The sequence below is a fragment of the Notolepis coatsorum genome, assembly GCF_963971535.1.
Source record: "Notolepis coatsorum genome assembly, chromosome: 8".
Lineage (NCBI taxonomy): Eukaryota > Metazoa > Chordata > Actinopteri > Aulopiformes > Paralepididae > Notolepis > Notolepis coatsorum.
In genome coordinates, this window is record NC_140172.1 from 28,951,442 (window position 1) to 28,972,459 (window position 21,018).

The 21,018-nt window shown below is 42.5% G+C and overlaps 1 protein-coding gene across 1 annotated transcript; it reads left to right on the forward strand.

The window, feature by feature from the left end:
* Positions 1 to 2,538: 2,538 nt before the first annotated feature.
* On the forward strand, positions 2,539 to 12,759 carry LOC311233380 (uncharacterized protein; the record flags this gene model as incomplete). Its single annotated transcript, XM_084320356.1, has 2 exons — positions 2,539 to 3,831; positions 11,368 to 12,759. 2 exons carry the CDS (start codon positions 2,539 to 2,541, stop codon positions 12,757 to 12,759), a joined length of 2,685 nt encoding a protein of 894 aa, XP_084176482.1.
* Positions 12,760 to 21,018: the final 8,259 nt, after the last annotated feature.

Consider the following 21,018-nt stretch of genomic DNA (forward strand, 5'->3'; position numbering starts at 1 on the left):
AAATGACTAAATGTAAGTGGTTAGGGCTGGGCGATATAACGATATATTTTAATAATCGATATAGAAAAAATAAAGCGATTTTGTCTTTCTTGCCTGCAACTTAAAGTAATGGCTTTGCTTGTCCATATGACAATACTGACCAAATTGAGATATATTTTTCTCTTGTCCATTTATTTTGTTTGCTTTCTAATGTAAAATACAGTTTGAAACCGTCTGTACACAGTAGGCTATGTGTGCTAGCAGAGCTAGTCTCCAGTCACGAGTCACGGTGGTTTGTCCCCTGGTGCCACAGCCAGCAGAGAAGCCTGTTTACTTTTGCTTTCAAACCAGCTGCAACCTGAGAACTGGAGTGTGAGGGGCTGTAACACTAAAGATGGCGGCAACGACAAAGAATTGCTGCAAAATAAACATACATCTGTTGTTATAGTGTAACTGTCATAATCTGAACCATCTGGACACAGACAATCCTCTGCCACCCTCTGGTGCTCTGTTTGCAGTACTGCAGAACTGCCTACTCATTGTCTGGAGCTTATTGACTGTGGTATTAATGTGTTCCCCTTGTATTTGTTATCGGTCCTGTGTGCTCCCCAGTATGTTCAGATGTCTGCCTATTAGTCTAGTGTCCTTGTCTTGTTGTATTATTTCTGTCCCTGTAATATTGTTCTAGTCTAGTCCTCTTGTATTCATTGTATTATTATTCATGTGTCCTAGCCTGTCAGCCCCCAGCTGTTCCTTGTCAAATATAATTAGTATCTGTATTTATACGTGCAGCTCCCCTGTTACCAGTGTTGCGCCATTGTCCTTTCTACTCCTGTATCCTGCCGTGCTGTTCTACCTACCTTGTGTCCCCCCCGTGATGCTCCCTGTGTTATCCTGTCGTGCTACTCTGCTTATCCTTCGTGAAAGCCTTGTTATCCTGTATTTCCTCGTGAGTCCATTCCTGTATTTCTATTCCACGTTTTCCAGCTTGGCTGAGGTTTTGGTTTCCCGTGTTTTGAGTTCAGTTTTGTTTTCCCTTGTAATGTTCCTTGCTTACTGCTACTCCAGTAAAACTTGTCAATTGCAACGTCGACTCGTGCCTCGTCTCTCTCACCCTCCACTGTCCTGCGCTTGAATCCTACACCTCTCCTAAACTCCCCACTACAACAGTAACAGAGTATTTTCTGTTTCCCAAATAATAGATTCTTATCAAACTGGTGAACTACACGCCTGTAGCCCCTAAAGCTGCTAAAATACACATTTTGTTCACTGTTTTGTTTCTAGAAGTAGAGCAGGTTGGAAACCCTAAGTATTACTCTCCCCAAAACCAAGAATTCTCTCCAAGCAGAAACAATTTATGAGTAACGCATACCTACTTCCATTATGGGCGGTAAGTGTGTACACAAAGTTAAAACACAGATATACACATTCTCTCCTCAAGTAGATAATGTATTTTTTTTGGGTTATCAATGAATAAAAAAATGTTCATGTATTAACTAGAATTGCCACAGTTATCTACAATAGCAACGATAAAGAAGTGCCAACCACATATTATTATAATAATTCATCCAGTTTTCTTTTAAGTGTTTTGGTTAATCACAGTGTTTACCAATCGTATATTATCGTTTTCTTTTGTTCAGTGTTATTTTTGATTACATCACTAACAAAATAATAAAAGAAAAAATACTAATTTAATTAGATTAATCACTTTATTCAAATTGAGGATTTAGTTTGAGGATATAATTTTTTTTTAAATCTGTAAAGAAAACAAGTCTTTTTTATTTACATTTTAAAATTAAAAACGGTTCGAACGTCCGTACGAAAAACCCGGACGAAGTTTGAATAACTATATTCAAATTGAGGATTTAGTTTGAGGATAAATAATAATAATAATAAAGAATTTATATTAAAAAAGATTTATTTCAATTTTTTTATTAAAAACGAAGGTTCGAACGTCTGTTCGAAGAACCCTGATGAAGTTTGAATCCCAAAAACAGGCTTCGGGGACAGCCTTACCAAACATTATTATTATTCAAATAAACTCAAACATGTTCCGTTGTGATGTCACAGTATGATGTCATAATAGAACATTCTAGAACATTTGTGATGTCACAGTATGATGTCATAATAGAACATTCTAGAACATTTGTGATGTCACAGTATGATGTCATAATAGAACATTCTAGAACATTTGTGATGTCACAGTATGATGTCATAATAGAACATTCTAGAACATTTGTGATATCACAATATGATGTCATAATAGAACATTCTAGAACATTTGTGATGTCACAGTATCATGTTATGATAGAACATTCTAGAACATTTGTGATGTCACAGTATGATGTCATGATAGAACATTCTAGAACATTTGTGTATCTATATATTCAACAATTCTCTCAGAAGATCTCATTGTGCATCCTGGAACAGTACTGAACAGATAGACTAAACAACATAGATTGAAACCTACATTTCTCAACCAATCATTGAATATGATCCCCCCCCCGCTTTGATTTTTGCTATTCTGTGGGGGTGATAATTCGTAACGTTAAGGCGATCATGCCGTCGTCTGGTCGATCAAGTTCCGAGGGGAAAGAACAGAGTCCCAGAGGAGGACAGAGTCCCAGAGGAGGACAGAGTCCCAGAGGAGGACAGAGTCCCAGAGGAGGACAGAGTCCCAGAGGAGGACAGAGTCCCAGAGGAGGACAGAGTCCCAGAGGGCCGAGGAGACGGAGTCGGTCTCGCAGCGGCGGCAGCCACCGGCGGAGGAGCCCGTCCCCCGACCTGTTCGGTCCCAAGCTGCCGAAGCCCCGCAACAGGGAGAGGGAGCGAGAGGACGGAAAGCGTCGACTAGTAGAGGCACGGAATATAAAGAGATTTCGCATAGGAAGCCCCCGCAGGAGCCGCTCGCGGTCCCGAGAGCGATATAACAACCACTGGCAAGACCAACGTGATGGTAACAACAGATATGGACGAGATGATTACTACGACCAGCAACGGGATGATGCTCAACGCCAAAGACAGGAGGCCTTCATTGCCAGGCGTCTACAAGAGAGGGAGAGGATTGGTGAACTAGGCGCAACTGAAGTCTGGGGATACTCCCCAAGAGTGAAGGAACCCGACTCTGATGAATTCACCCCAGTCGAGGATGTGAAAAATAGCAGCTCAGATTCTAGTTCAGAAGACGACAAGAAAAAGAAGAAGAAGAAGAAGAAGAAGAAGAAGAAATCCAAGAAGAAGAAACACAAGAAGCACTCGGAGGACAGCGAGTCTGAATCAGAGTCAGAGGAGGAAGAAGTGAAGAAGAAGAAAAAGAAGAAGAAGAGCAAAAAGTCCAAGAAATCTAAGAAGAAGAAGGTCAAGAAGAACCGTAAGCAGTCCAGTGAGTCCAGTAGTGAGCCGTCTGGGGAGGAGGACGAAAAGGCGGATGCTAACGGCGTGATGTGGGTGGAGAAGACGTGCCTGGATGACCAGCTAGTGGGCCCTGAAGCTCCACTCACCCACCTGTCCCAGGATGACAAACCGCTGGACTTTGGTCATGCGCTGTTGCCGGGTGAAGGTGCGGCTATGGCAGAGTATGTAAAAGCAGGCAAGCGTATTCCAAGAAGAGGAGAGATTGGTCTGACCAGCGACGAGATCGCAACATTTGAGATGTCTGGCTTTGTGATGAGTGGTAGCAGACATCGTCGTATGGAGGCTGTGCGTCTGCGAAAGGAGAACCAGATCTACAGTGCAGATGAAAAGAGAGCCCTCGCCTCCTTCAACCAGGAAGAAAGGAGGAAGAGAGAGAGCAAAATCCTCTCGAGCTTCAGGGATATGGTGCACAGGAAAACTAAAGGCAAAGAGGAGAAAAATTAACCCTGTGTTTAAACCATGACCCATCAGCTCACTCCTTCTCAGAGACTATTTAAATTTTTATTTTTTAATGGTTTGAGGTATTTTGTCGGTTTTTGGAAAGGGAACCATACCTTTTCTGTTTAACACTTTCACTGCCACGAGGTGGCGCCAGAGTTAGCGCTTCAATGCCACCATCCACTTTAATGTTATCGTTAATATCGCCTAATCTATGTTTTAAATTATGGCTATGTGTCTAATCTGCCCGTCGCTTATCATGTATGTGGAACCAAAACCAAAATACCCTCCAACCACCACTGCGCCAGAAATGTGGATCAACCCAGTCAGAGGTCAGCTATAATACAAGGCTGTGAGATAGTTTCATCCTCCTCACTGCAGATATCTACTATTTACAAATGTTTGTGAAATAAACTTGATTTTATACCCAAAAATATATGTTTTCTGTGTTTTGGTCACTTCCTTTCCACTACCTTGCAGTGGGTCATCATTACCATTATCTTACTGTAGGCCTATGTGTTGAATAGCTCCCAACATGTCCTGTCTTTTTATGACCTATGGCAACCTACTCAACAATATTGGAACATGGTCAAAGTGTTGTCATAGATGCAACGCGTTCTCAAATAGATTAAACGTCATGCCACTGAGTTTCTAGTGGATTAGATTCAAATGTATCATCCTTGTACAGCACAAATACAGTACAATGAAAAGTTTGCATCTAACCAGAGTGCAAGGTAACAGTAAAGTGCAAAACAATATACAATGTAACAAGTGATTATATGGAATAGATATAACAAAGCTACTGAGTAATTGTGCTAATCTAATGTATGTACAGTAATACACATAGATACACTGGTAGTAAGCCATACTATCCAGTGGTATAACAGAGTATATATATAAAGTATATACAGTGTGTGGGTTGTATATACGGGTATGTAAACAGGAATATATGCAGATATATTCATACAGATATAGATAAATGTATATGTACAGTATTGTACATAGCTACCATAGTGTTATATGGATAAACTATAGATTGAGGTAGGTATTGTGGGATATTCTTGGATATCCTGAAGAATGTACTCAGTCAACCGAGATCAAGATAATAAGGTTTATTATCCAGACAGATAGAAAGAGGTCTTTATTCGGCATGCAACGACACTCAATGTTTTAGTGGTACACACAGCGGTTAGTTTAGCACACACACCGGAACACACGCATGCATTGTCTTGACCTTACTACACTTGACCTTACTCCTAGAACCCACCTCACCCCTGCCCACTTTGACTACCTAGGATGGCTTAGAGTAGACGACAGAGTACAGCAACTTGCAATGGGCCTGGTCTACAAGATACACTATACGACTAAGGTGCCCATGTACATGTCAAAATACTTCCCAAAGGTCAGTGAATACCACGACCACAACACCAGAGGGAGCTCAACAAATCATGTTAAACCCAGATTCGGCTCAAACAAGGGACTAAACACGTTTAGCAATTATGCCACATCAATGTGGAACACCCTACCCACAGCTGTAAAGGAATGTCGGTCCGTGTACGTTTTGATAGTTCGTTTTTAGTTTCAAACGAAATACGAGGTGTTTTCCTATTTCCGTTTGAAACCAAAATCGAAAAACGGGGAAAAACTGAAATACGGAGCTGTTTTTCGTATTTTGGTGTCAGAATCAAATGAAAAAAAGGAGTAAATAATGGGCTGATTTTGGTCCGTGTACGTTTTGATAGTTCGTTTTTTGTTTTTGATGTGAAGAACGGAGAACGGAACCACGTGACAAGTACGTTTTTCAATGTAAAAGCCATGCACGGTCTAACGTTAACGAATATGTATAACGTTATGAATAAAATACATAAATACATGCATACAGATCTATACCAGGGTAACGCTATATGATACATACATTTTTTGTTTTGTGCATTTCATTTAGACATGATCTTTTATGTGAAGTAATAGCCTAATAATATGGAAATAGCCTGTGTGGTCTGTCACAAATAGTGTTGTCTAAACGCACGTTACCCAACAGATATTCTAGTTCAGTGGTCGGCAATAGGCGGCCCGCAGGCTGAAATAGGTCCGCCAGCAATAATATCTGCCCGTCAGATTATTTTGAGAATATGATTTGTGATGAAGACTCGCTTTATTGTATCGGAATCGGGAGACTTAGGTAAAGTTAGAAAAATATTCACAGATTCGAATTTCCGCGGTCAATAATTCTTAAGCGAAATGTTTTTAAAACACAAAGGACAGCTCTTTCCTATAGACAATGAGCTACAACCTTATTTTCACCTAAACGAGGCGAGCCGGCCTCGGAGCTGTACATTTAATAATAATAATATTGATCTATATGTGCAGTCGGCCTTGAGGCAAGTGCGCAGCCAGGGACCGTCTAAAAAGTGCAACACAGAAAAGAGACACTACAAAAAGATTCAATAACCTCACTGTCATACAGTGTATAGTGTCACCAAAATCACTGCACACATCATCAGTGGTATCCTATTATATTATAGTGTTATACTACAACACTTAGATTTGGAAAAAATGCTTTTTCATAATTCTGGGGATTTTGTATAGGAAAAAACATTAAATATCTTCACTCTTATAGAGTGTAGTGTCACCAAACTCACTGCACACATCAATGTTATCCTACTGGTTATCCTCTTGACTAGCTCGTAGAGGGGGTGGGAGGGATTCTCCAGGATAGCAGCCAGCTTCCTTCTCATCCCCCTCTCTGCCATCACCTCTAGTCTGACCAGCTCGACTCCCACCACAGAGCTCAGCTTGTTCAGTTTGTTGGTGTCCCTTGAGTTGATGTAGCCCCCCCAGCATAGAAGAGGACGCTGGCCACTACAGACTAGAATGACTGCAGCAGTGACACATTGAAGGACCGGCCCACAGCAAAAAGACCAGTGTTGAATTAACTCTTCTTTAACTCCAAAACAGAGTTAAAGTAACACTAAGGGGACTAGACAAAATAACACTGCTCCGAGTAAAATTTTTACTATTTGGGAGTGTTAATTGCACTCCCTAAAGTGTCAAGTTATCAACTCTGATTTTTTTTTAAATGAATTTTATATACGTATATATTAATGATAAAGAATGAATTCCATAAACAAAATCATTTTCAAAAATAAAATTTATTGTTCTCCCTTGGTCAATACAGCTGAATTAAAACATCATGAATGAAGGTATAATGTACAACAGGGTTAGAAATTAAAAAATGTTTCCAGGGCTTTTTTTGCCCCCCTTAATTGATTTTCGGGTTTTCTTTATTTTATTTCGGGGACACCGCATTTTTTTAATGAAAATTAACAAAGATTATAAAACATTGTCGACACTTTTTTTTACAGTCTTCGTCCCTATGTTTGATAACGTAATGTTAATGTCTCCATATATAGGGCTCTACGCTAACCTTTTCCCCAAGGAGCACATGTGCTCCTAAATACAATTTTAATAAATAAAATCTAAATAAAGATTTAGGAGCACACAAAGAAATTTAGGAGCACAGTGAAAATTGTTCAAGTAACAGAGTTTATTAACAAACTATTTATTACATGCATATTATATACTGTTCGTGTGCATACTAAGGGCTAAACATCTGTGCAAATAGCACATACCACCAAAATCACAAATTGGCCCATGCCTATACTAGACGCAAAGGATATCAGTTGTCAAGCTGCTTTTGTATGTTGTGGATCTGCGCTGACATGGCTGACATCATACCTGAACGACCGCTCCTACCAAGTGTCATGGAGAGGGACTCTGTCGGCCACCCGCCCCCTCCGGACGGGTGTCCCCCAGGGCTCGGTCCTAGGACCCCTTCTCTTCTCCCTCTACACTAAATCACTGGGTAACATTATCACGTCTCATGGCTTCTCATGTCATTGTTATGCCGATGATACTCAACTCTTCCTCTCCTTCCCTCCCTCAGATATCCACGTCTCTGAGCGGATCTCGGCCTGTCTGTCCGACATCTCCGCCTGGATGACAACCAACCACCTCAAACTGAACCTAAGCAAAACAGAATTGCTCCACCTGCCGGCCAAATCCTCCCCCCTGACCGACCTTTCCATCACAGTCGAGAATGCAGCTGTGACCGCGTCCCCGACCGCCAAGAACCTTGGTGTTGTCCTCGACGACCAGTTGAACTTCTCTGCTCACATCGCAGCGACAACCAGAACCTGCAGATTCCTCCTGAGCAACGTCAGAAGGATACGCCCCTTCCTGACAAAAGAAGCCACCCAACGCCTCGTCCAATCAACAGTCATCTCCTGCCTCGACTACTGCAACGCACTGCTAGCTGGCCTCCCGGCCACTGCCACCAAGCCTCTTCAACTCATTCAAAACGCAGCGGCCCGCCTGATCTCAAACCTACCGAAGTCGGCCCATGTCACCCCACTTCTTAAGGACCTGCACTGGCTCCCCATTGCTGCACGTATCCGCTTCAAGGCCCTCGACCTAGCATACCGTGCGGCAAAGGGAACCGCTCCCGCCTACCTCCGGTCAATGGTCTCTAACTACACACCCTCAAGACCCCTACGCTCTGCATCTTCTGGCCGCCTCAGACCTACTCCTATCCAAGCTCCCGGAGGGTCATCAAAGAGAAGCCGCCTATTCTCAGTCCTTGCCCCACAATGGTGGAATGAACTACCCATCCCAGTTAGGACAGCAGAATCTCGTCTAATCTTTCGCCGTCGACTAAAGACTCACTTCTTCAACCATTATCTGAAATGAATGAAATGAAAAAAAATAAAAAAGTTTAAATCTAACCCTGACTAACCTTACTGTCATGCACTTGTCCTAATAAACTAACCTACACTGTAACACGCAACACTTTGATGAACATTGTTACTCAGCTGATAGAGTTGTACCCTTCTTGCTGTCTTGTCGTACAGAACTTGTAAGTCGCTTTGGATAAAAGCGTCAACTAAATGACTAAATGTAAGTGGTTAGGGCTGGGTGATATAACGATATATTTTAATAATCGATATAGAAAAAATAAAGCGATTTTGTCTTTCTTGCCTGCAACTTAAAGTAATGGCTTTGCTTGTCCATATGACAATACTGATCAAATTGAGATGTATTTTTCTCTTGTCCATTTATTTTGTTTGCTTTCTAATGTAAAATACAGTTTGAAACCGTCTGTACACAGTAGGCTATGTGTGCTAGCAGAGCTAGTCTCCAGTCACGAGTCACGGTGGTTTGTCCACCAAAAAAGCGCCAAAAGATAGAAAAGAAACTAGCAGAGCCAGAACTGTTCATCTCCCCTGGTGCCACAGCCAGCAGAGAAGCCTGTTTACTTTTGCTTTCAAACCAGCTGCAGCCTGAGAACTGGAGTGTGAGGGGCTGTAACACTAAAGATGGCGGCAACGACAAAGAATTGCTGCAAAATAAACATACATCTGTTGTTATAGTGTAACTGTCATAATCTGAACCATCTGGACACAGACAATCCTCTGCCACCCTCTGGTGCTCTGTTTGCGGTACTGCAGAACTGCCTACTCATTGTCTGGAGCTTATTGACTGTGGTATTAATGTGTTCCCCTTGTATTTGTTATCGGTCCTGTGTGCTCCCCAGTATGTTCAGATGTCTGCCTATTAGTCTAGTGTCCTTGTCTTGTTGTATTATTTCTGTCCCTGTAATATTGTTCTAGTCTAGTCCTCTTGTATTCATTGTATTATTATTCATGTGTCCTAGCCTGTCAGCCCCCAGCTGTTCCTTGTCAAATATAATTAGTATCTGTATTTATACGTGCAGCTCCCCTGTTACCAGTGTTGCGCCATTGTCCTTTCTACCCCTGTATCCTGCTGTGCTGTTCTACCTACCTTGTGTCCCCCCCGTGATGCTCCCTGTGTTATCCTGTCGTGCTACTCTGCTTATCCTTCGTGAAAGCCTTGTTATCCTGTATTTCCTCGTGAGTCCATTCCTGTATTTCTAGTCCACGTTTTCCAGCTTGGCTGAGGTTTTGGTTTCCCGTGTTTTGAGTTCAGTTTTGTTTTCCCTTGTAATGTTCCTTGCTTACTGCTACTCCAGTAAAACTTGTCAATTGCAACGTCGACTCGTGCCTCGTCTCTCTCACCCTCCACTGTCCTGCGCTTGAATCCTACACCTCTCCTAAACTCCCCACTACAACAGTAACAGAGTATTTTCTGTTTCCCAAATAATAGATTCTTATCAAACTGGTGAACTACACGCCTGTAGCCCCTAAAGCTGCTAAAATACACATTTTGTTCACTGTTTTGTTTCTAGAAGTAGAGCAGGTTGGAAACCCTAAGTATTACTCTCCCCAAAACCAAGAATTCTCTCCAAGCAGAAACAATTTATGAGTAACGCATACCTACTCCCATTATGGGCGGTAAGTGTGTACACAAAGTTAAAACACAGATATACACATTCTCTCCTCAAGTAGATAATGTATTTTTTTTTGGGTTATCAATGAATAAAAAAATGTTCATGTATTAACTAGAATTGCCACAGTTATCTACAATAGCAACGATAAAGAAGTGCCAACCACATATTATTATAATAATTCATCCAGTTTTCTTTTAAGTGTTTTGGTTAATCACAGTGTTTACCAATCGTATATTATTATTTTCTTTTGTTCAATGTTATTTTTGATTACATCACTAACAAAATAATAAAAGAAAAAATACTAATTTAATCAGATTAATCACTTTATTCAAATTGAGGATTTAGTTTGAGGATATAATTTTTTTTTTAAATCTATAAAGAAAACAAGTCTTTTTTTATTTACATTTTAAAATTAAAAACGAAGGTTCGAACGTCTGTACGAAAAACCCGGACGAAGTTTGAATCACTATATTCAAATTGAGGATTTAGTTTGAGGATAAAAAAAAATAATAATAAAGAATTTATATTAAAAAAGATTTATTTCAATTTTTTTATTAAAAACGAAGGTTCGAACGTCTGTTCGAAGAACCCTGATGAAGTTTGAATCCCAAAAACAGGCTTCGGGGACAGCCTTACCAAACATTATTATTATTCAAATAAACTCAAACATGTTCCGTTGTGATGTCACAGTATGATGTCATAATAGAACATTCTAGAACATTTGTGATGTCACAGTATGATGTCATAATAGAACATTCTAGAACATTTGTGATGTCACAGTATGATGTCATAATAGAACATTCTAGAACATTTGTGATGTCACAGTATGATGTCATAATAGAACATTCTAGAACATTTGTGATGTCACAATATGATGTCATAATAGAACATTCTAGAACATTTGTGATGTCACAGTATCATGTTATGATAGAACATTCTAGAACATTTGTGATGTCACAGTATGATGTCATGATAGAACATTCTAGAACATTTGTGTATCTATATATTCAACAATTCTCTCAGAAGATCTCATTGTGCATCCTGGAACAGTACTGAACAGATAGACTAAACAACATAGATTGAAACCTACATTTCTCAACCAATCATTGAATATGATCCCCCCCCGCTTTGATTTTTGCTATTCTGTGGGGGTGATAATTCGTAACGTTAAGGCGATCATGCCGTCGTCTGGTCGATCAAGTTCCGAGGGGAAAGAACAGAGTCCCAGAGGAGGACAGAGTCCCAGAGGAGGACAGAGTCCCAGAGGAGGACAGAGTCCCAGAGGAGGACAGAGTCCCAGAAGAGGACAGAGTCCCAGAGGAGGACAGAGTCCCAGAGGAGAACAGAGTCCCAGAGGAGGACAGAGTCCCAGAGGAGGACAGAGTCCCAGAGGAGGACAGAGTCCCAGAGGGCCGAGGAGACGGAGTCGGTCTCGCAGCGGCGGCAGCCACCGGCGGAGGAGCCCGTCCCCCGACCTGTTCGGTCCCAAGCTGCCGAAGCCCCGCAACAGGGAGAGGGAGCGAGAGGACGGAAAGCGTCGACTAGTAGAGGCACGGAATATAAAGAGATTTCGCATAGGAAGCCCCCGCAGGAGCCGCTCGCGGTCCCGAGAGCGATATAACAACCACTGGCAAGACCAACGTGATGGTAACAACAGATATGGACGAGATGATTACTACGACCAGCAACGGGATGATGCTCAACGCCAAAGACAGGAGGCCTTCATTGCCAGGCGTCTACAAGAGAGGGAGAGGATTGGTGAACTAGGCGCAACTGAAGTCTGGGGATACTCCCCAAGAGTGAAGGAACCCGACTCTGATGAATTCACCCCAGTCGAGGATGTGAAAAATAGCAGCTTAGATTCTAGTTCAGAAGACGACAAGAAAAAGAAGAAGAAGAAGAAGAAGAAGAAGAAGAAGAAGAAGAAGAAGAAATCCAAGAAGAAGAAACACAAGAAGCACTCGGAGGACAGCGAGTCTGAATCAGAGTCAGAGGAGGAAGAAGTGAAGAAGAAGAAAAAGAAGAAGAAGAGCAAAAAGTCCAAGAAATCTAAGAAGAAGAAGGTCAAGAAGAACCGTAAGCAGTCCAGTGAGTCCAGTAGTGAGCCGTCTGGGGAGGAGGACGAGAAGGCGGATGCTAACGGCGTGATGTGGGTGGAGAAGACGTGCCTGGATGACCAGCTAGTGGGCCCTGAAGCTCCACTCACCCACCTGTCCCAGGATGACAAACCGCTGGACTTTGGTCATGCGCTGTTGCCGGGTGAAGGTGCGGCTATGGCAGAGTATGTAAAAGCAGGCAAGCGTATTCCAAGAAGAGGAGAGATTGGTCTGACCAGCGACGAGATCGCAACATTTGAGATGTCTGGCTTTGTGATGAGTGGTAGCAGACATCGTCGTATGGAGGCTGTGCGTCTGCGAAAGGAGAACCAGATCTACAGTGCAGATGAAAGGAGAGCCCTCGCCTCCTTCAACCAGGAAGAAAGGAGGAAGAGAGAGAGCAAAATCCTCTCGAGCTTCAGGGATATGGTGCACAGGAAAACTAAAGGCAAAGAGGAGAAAAATTAACCCTGTGTTTAAACCATGACCCATCAGCTCACTCCTTCTCAGAGACTATTTAAATTTTTTTTTTTTAATGGTTTGAGGTATTTTGTCGGTTTTTGGAAAGGGAACCATACCTTTTCTGTTTAACACTTTCACTGCCACGAGGTGGCGCCAGAGTTAGCGCTTCAATGCCACCATCCACTTTAATGTTATTGTTAATATCGCCTAATCTATGTTTTAAATTATGGCTATGTGTCTAATCTGCCCGTCGCTTATCATGTATGTGGAACCAAAACCAAAATACCCTCCAACCACCACTGCGCCAGAAATGTGGATCAACCCAGTCAGAGGTCAGCTATAATACAAGGCTGTGAGATAGTTTCATCCTCCTCACTGCAAATATCTACTATTTACAAATGTTTGTGAAATAAACTTGATTTTATACCCAAAAATATATATTTTCTGTGTTTTGGTCACTTCCTTTCCACTACCTTGCAGTGGGTCATCATTACCATTATCTTACTGTAGGCCTATGTGTTGAATAGCTCCCAACATGTCCTGTCTTTTTATGCCCTATGGCAACCTACTCAACAATATTGGAACATGGTCAAAGTGTTGTCATATACAATGTAACAAGTGATTATATGGAATAGATATAACAAAGCTACTGAGTAATTGTGCTAATCTAATGTATGTACAGTAATACACATAGATACACTGGTAGTAAGCCATACTATCCAGTGGTATAACAGAGTATATATATAAAGTATATACAGTGTGTGGGTAGTATACGGGTATGTAAACAGGAATATATGCAGATATATTCATACAGATATAGATAAATGTATATGTACAGTATTGTACATAGCTACCATAGTGTTATATGGATAAACTATAGATTGAGGTAGGTATTGTGGGATATTCTTGGATATCCTGAAGAATGTACTCAGTCAACCGAGATCAAGATAATAAGGTTTATTATCCAGACCGATAGAAATATACACATAGTATTTAGAGAGAGAATGGCTGAGGCTCTCGCCCCAGGTGATCAGCTGAAATGACCCAGGTAACGAGACCTGGAATGTTGTTGGGAGGAGCATTATATAGTTAAAAGGGGGGGAGGTGGTCCCATTTGATAGGTCAAATGGGGGGGGGGGGACACACAGGATTGGGGAGAAAGGGGAGGGGAATGTCTTTACATGAGGGAGTTGGGGACTCATTATATTATTCCACAGTTGTTATGATTACAATGTAAGTACAGAGTTAGTGACATTGCCAGTCATAGAGCTGCTTTCCATTAAAAAGCAAAAGGGGAAAATAACATGGCCTCAGTCACAATATTGAGGTTTTCCATGTTACAAATCCAAGTTGGATCTGAATTCTCGGATTGCTTGAATAATCTACAAGATACAAGATACAAGAGTTTTATTTGTCACGGCATACAGGTATGCAGTGAAATGCGGGGGGTCCCGCCCGCAACGATGTGCATAATACAATAGTAATATATAATAAGAATCCAACCAATAGAACAACATTGTGCAATAAACAAGTAAACAAGTAGGGCATATCGGATCTGTACATGAGTTATTTACAAAGCATGGTAGGACATGCTAGGTCCTGTGATAGTGCAATACACTGTTAGCTACGGATGAGGCACTGGGTCATTAAGTACACTGCTATACAATGCTATATTATACAATCTTAAGCTCTACTATATTACTCTTAAAGTGACCTTTCCTTCTGTAAAGTGACCTTACGTGTGAGCGTGTGCAGCATGAGTGTGTGTGTGCTCATGTTAAAGTGGCTGCTAGTGTGTGAGCGTGTACAGTGTGTGTGTTGTGTGTGTGCTCATGTGTTCTTGTGCGTGGAGAGTTCAGTGTTCAAGGCTCTGATGGCCTGGGGGAAGAAGCTGAGCCGAAGTGTCTCTGTCCTAGTTACTGGTGTTCGCAGGCGTTTGCCTGACCGCAGCAGCATGAACAGGCTGTTGTTGGGGTGGTGAGGGTCTTTCATTATCCTGCAGGCTCTGGATTTGCACCTCTTGTTGTATAGGACTTGCAGAGTTGGTAGTGCAATACCCGTGGTACGCTCGGCTGAGCGCACCACTCTCTGTAGGGCCTTCTTGTCCTGTGCCGTGCTGTTGCCATACCAGGCAGTGATGTTTCCAGTCAAGATGCTCTCTACAGCTCCGGAGTAGAAGGACTGGAGTATCTTCCCAGATACTCTGAACTTCCATAACTGTCTCAGGTGGTAGAGGCGCTGCTTCGCCTTTTTTACGACTGAGTCTACAGTATGTGTGTTGTCCATGTCAGGTCCTCTGAGATGTGGACCCCCAGGTACTTGAAGCTGCTCACCCTGTCCACGGTAGCCCCGTTTATCCTCAGTGGTGTGTGTGTCTCCTGCTGTCTCCTCCTAAAATCCACGATCAGCTCCTTGGTTTTACCAATGTTCAGGAGCAGGCTGTTGTCCTGGCACCAGCGTTCCAGTACCTCAACCTCCTCCCGGTAGGCCTTCTTGTCGTTGTCCGAGATCAGCCCCACCAAGTTCTTTAATAGTTGTCATACAGAAGTACAGAATACTTTCATACAAAATGCTTCTTACTGTTACGCTCCAGAGACTGTGCTAGACAAGATAGTATCAAATAACATAATAACATAATATAGCACCACCACTGTGTCGTCCGCAAACTTCACTATGGAGTTGGAGCTGAACTTGGCCACACAGCCGTGTGTGTATAGTGAGTACAGCAGGGGGCTCAGAACACAGCCCTGGGGGGACCCGATGCTCAGGGTGATGGTGTTGGAGGTCTGTCCCCCCACCCTGACCGCCTGGGGCCTTTCACTCAGAAAGTCCAGTATCCAGGCGCTCAGAGCGGAGCTCAGACCCAGCTCGATCAGCTTGTCCACCAGTCTGGTGGGGACTATGGTGTTGAACGCTGAGCTGTAGTCAATGAACAACAGTCTCACATAGCCCCCCTTCTGGCGGTCCAGGTGAGAGAGGGTGCTGTGCAGTACTTGGGAGACCGCATCATCAGCCTGTATGCAAATTGCATAGGGTCCATATCACTGGGGAGGGAGGCACAAATGTGATCCTTGACCAGCCTCTCGAAACATTTCATGGCCACAGAGGTGAGTGCCACCGGTCTGTAGTCATTGAGACCTGTTGGGGAGGGTTTCTTTGGTACAGGGATGATGGTAGACATCTTGAAGCAGGCAGGGACCACTGACTCTGCCAGGGATCGATAAAATATGGCGGTGAACACAGGGGCTATTGGTTAGCACAGGACTTAAGTATGCAACCTGTTATTCCATCTGGGCCAGCAGCCTTTCTGGTGTTCACCTGCATAAATGCTCTTCTCACACTGTGTACCGACAATGAGAGAGCGTCCCCGCCCCCCCAGCGGTTGCCCCCCCCCCCCCCCCTCCACCTAGGAGTCACTGGCACATCTCAGTGTAACACACAGGCTGCTGTGAAGAAATAAGTGGTGTGTACAGGCCCACTCAATCACTGTCCAAGGGCTGACTGAAGGTAGTCCATCAGTTGTTAGGTCTTGGTCATCAAAACATTTATAGTCGTTCAGTAATTTATTATATATATTATTATCTTTTTCATCACAAATGTGTATTTTAGGGGAAATAGTACGGCTTCCTGTTTGCGGACGACTCAGCCCTGCTGGTCTCTGACAAGAACAAGTTACAGGTTGAAAAAACCCTCAGCTCGGAACTCGGCAGAATCTGCATATGGCTCGCTGATAACAAACTATCATTACACATGGGCAAAACAGAGTCCATTCTCTTCGGTCCAAATAACAAACTCAGCAAGACCGACGGCTTCTCAGTTACAGTGGGTGACAATATTGTCACAAGGAAAGATGAAATTACCTACCTGGGTTCCATCCTAGAGGCTAATCTTTCCTGTGACAAAATGGCATCCAATGTAATAAAAAAAGTCAACCAACGAACTCGATTCTTTTACCGGATCTCCTCTCTGGTAAACAAGAATACCCTGAAGACTCTGGCAGGAGCACTCATTCAAGGGTACTACGACTATGCTTGCACCTCATGGTACCAAAGCACCTCAAAGGCGCTAAAAACTAAATTACAAACATATCAAAACTAACTGGTCAGACTACTGCTTGACCTTACTCCTAGAGGCAGGCAGGCAGGCAGGCAGGCAGGCAGGCAGGCAGGCAGGCAGGCAGGCAGGCAGGCAGGCAGGCAGGCAGGCAGGCAGGCAGATAGACAGACAGACAGACAGACAGACAGACAGACAGACAGACAGACAGACAGACAGACAGACAGACAGACAGACAGACAGACAGACAGACAGACAGACAGACAGACAGACAGACAGACAGACAGACAGACAGACAGACAGACAGACAGACAGACAGACAGACAGACAGACAGACAGACAGACAGACAGACAGACAGACAGACAGACAGACAGACAGACAGACAGACGTGATTACAATACCACCTCAGGTGTAATTAGTGAGATGATGCAATTAATATCCATATGAATCCTGGGCTTTTGGGGTCTTTAGTGGTCTGGGGCCCTGACTACCAATAATGCCTGGTCAGTAATCGAGGCATGGGTGCACGCCTGCCTTTTGAGGATATTTTGTTATTTTTGAATCTCATAGAAATACATTTGAAACATGTTGGTCCTTTTATAAGATAAATTGACAATTATTTCCTCAAAGAAATACAAATAAATGGGTTTGATTAAGGAACACAAATTTCATCACCAGAAGCATTGCTGAGGTCTTGTCATCAACACAAATTAACCACATAACATCAGCGCTCAGAAAAGCGGCCATTCTTTTTACTTGAACTTGAGGACTGCATACTTTTTTTGCAAAGCTTATCTTTATACATTACTTATAGCACATGCATGAGCCTGGTCTCTTTTGAAAGATAACATTCTGACGTTTCTTACACAATAAAGAAAAAACACTTTTAGTGCTAATGAAATAGAGTAACATAGGGCTGAACTTGAGTTGTACTTGTACTTGTGTACTCAGGTTTTTCTGTAGTATAGTTGCAATATCCCAAAGAATTATATCCCAAAAAATTGGTATAAGCTGGAAAACACTGCGGGTCCATAGCCTGGAGTATTGTGTAGTACGGCTCCAAATAATTTTTTTTCAGAAATGGGTGATTAAGAGTGATTTTTGGTAAACTGTGTACAAAAAGAAAAGTTCTCCAGTATTCCATTTACTCATTGAAGTGTGTGTTTTTCACTTCCTGTTTTCACTTGTCATTTTTCACCTATAGATCCCTGATTCGCACAACCCCATGTGGGGTATCATTGGAAAGCTATACACTCATTGGCTAGTGGCTACATAATTTTCGCAATCGGCGAATGATTGACAGTTCTAGAGATTTTTATTTAAAAACAAACTAAAAATGATTTGTTTATATGATGCATCTAGCACAGTTGTTGTTATGGCAACAGAACAGAGCTGGTTTTGAATATAGCCTTGTTGTCGTGGAAATGTGCACTAGAGCCCTGGCCGTGTGGCTATAAAAGGAACTTGAACTTGAACTTTAACTTGTTTGATGTTGACTCTGCTTCAATAAACACACACAACTTTCATGATGAGCTTCTTCTACATGACCTTGTTTGGACCTGTTCCAGTGACCGAAGATCTACCTCCTGGCATCCCCCTCTATGCCACTCCTGCTTTTATCTTTGGTAAGAAAATAAATCTAAATTAAAATGTCAAATATAAAAATATAAGTTAGTATAGTTTGTCATTTTCATCCCCTTGTTTTTATTTGAATGTTCATGGATCAATTTAGAGCACTGGTGACCAAGCAGGTCACCACAAGCTGTAATTGTTTTAAAATAGTGTTTCAGTGTTTTAAATTATTGTATTTTTATATTCTCTTTGTTACTTTAATTATTAAAGTAAAGAGAATATAAATTGTAAAATTAACGCTTTAACTTTGGAGATTAATTAAAATTATATAACGTGTTACAAAAAATGTAACGCCGTTTTGTTGACTTCCTGTCGCGGCTGACCCATAATGTGTGCAGCCAAGATGCGAGCCGCTTGGTTAGAGGACAGTCACTGGCGTGAAGATGGACAAAGGCAGACTTTTAGGCAGAAAGTTTCACTTTAAAAGTTGGCAGGCGGCTCGTTGGAGAAATGTAAAGTAATTTGCGCACTTTGCAAAGCCGTATTCAACTACAAAAACACGATGCCGGTGCAGATAATGCTCTGTGTTTGGGCGAGGTGCACTTCATTTCCATCACTGGCCAGTTGAATTGCTCCTCGGTGAGGCAGCGAGTCGGATGAAAATGCCAGGCGGGCCAGCATTGATTGATTGAAAACTTTATTAACAGATTGCAGAATGGGTACAGTACAGTACAGCTCAATACATACAATTGTTAAGGGGATGCAGACCAGAGAAAGACTTTCGTCTTGTTTACATCAGGGTCCCCCATTTTCAATTAATCACAACATATATGACACACACGACATACAGATAGACAGTACTGCTACATCTATACATTTATGACATACCAGATTTGCAAATATAGTACTGTTTGTTTCAAGTTCAAGTTCAAGTTCAAGTTTCTTTATTAGTTGACATGCAAAGATACAGAATACCTTCACATGGAATGCTTTTTTCTGTTATGCTCCTATGAGGATCATAGGACGCTTGGATCATACACATACAGCTCATTACAGTAATATTCCACAATTATTACATTTTAGATAGTAATAATGGTACAGAGCCTTGAGACAAACATATGCATATTCACCACCGCAAACAAAAATACAAAAAGTGTCCAGAAAAGAGTGTATATACATTTGACGTAGAAACTGTACATTGGAGGAGGTTGGGTAGGTGGGGGGGGGGGGGGGGGGACTGTACACTGTACATTGGAATACTGACAAAGCCATACTTGGTCATTTACTGTACAACTGGGTTAGGACATTTGTAGGGGCCAGTTTCGAATTGCAGTCTCCCGTAGGTGTTCTTTGAGAGTGTTTTTGAAAGTGGGTAGTGATTCACATTCCTTTACTGCTTTGGGTAGGGCGTTCCACATTGATGTGGCATAATTGCGAAACGCATAAGGATACTAGTACAATTCTTTAATATTAAATAGCAAATAGAAGTCTTTGGCGTATCATCTCAAAGCAAAACACAACCTGTGTGTTCTCACTCCCTCTCCTCCTGTGTGTGTTTTCTGACATGAAGATGGAACACATTTTTGTTGTTAATATATGATTTATATTACTGGTAGTTCATACAAGACATTATCGTCCTCTAAACCAATCTGCACGTTAACATAGACCTGTGTTGTTTTTATTTCTGTTAGCGCCGCGGATATAAGAAAGAGGTCATTAAAGCTGAGTCAATGTTGATGGTTTTGTTGTTTGTTGAGAGTGAAAGCACATCTGTCTTTGAGAGAGAGGAGCAGGGTAGAGAGAGAGAGAGAGAGAGAGACGTCATATATTAAATATGGATCAGTGTGTAATATGGTTGTATTGAACATTTGTATTTCACAGGAGAGAAACTGTATTCAAAGATCAAATAAAGCTATTAAAATAGTTAAAATCTGTCCACTCTGTGTGTCTTCCATGGTATGAATAAATTAATGAAGATAATAAAATACAAAATGTTGAAACAAACCTTTTCTCATGTTGAATTGTGTCTACCCTGTGTGTCTTCCAGCTGGATCTGGCCGGCCCCTCCCCCCTGACGTGGAGTACTTGGTGCAGGACTACCCCGGGGATTTAGCCGCTTTCCTGGACCTGATCCGCCAGACGCACCACGACCAGACCTTGACTGCGCAGGAGAGGAGACTTCTGGTCTCTTTCTACTTGGACGGTATTTCCCAGGTTCAGGTCAAGGTTGAGATTATTACTGCAGGGTGGCGCCCGGAGGAAGAAGAGGAGGAGGAGGATGAGATAGACGTGGAGCTGAGCGAGGAGGACGAAGAGGAGGAGGAGGAGGAGATAGACGTGGGTTTGGAGCCTCCTCAGAAGAGACAGAGCGAGGAGGACGATGAAGATGGGGAGGAAGATGGGGAGGAAGAGGAAGAGGAGGAGGAAGTGGAGATAGACGTGGAGCTGAGCGAGGAGGAAGAAGAAGAGGAGGAGGAGATAGACGTGGGTTTGGAGCCTCCTCAGAAGAGACTGAGCGAGGAGGACGTTGAAGATGGGGAGGAAGATGGGGAGGAAGAGGAAGAGGAGGAGGAGGAAGTGGAGGCGCAGGAAGAGGAGGATCCCGAGGAGGAAGGGGAGGAGTTTTTTCACCAGTGGCT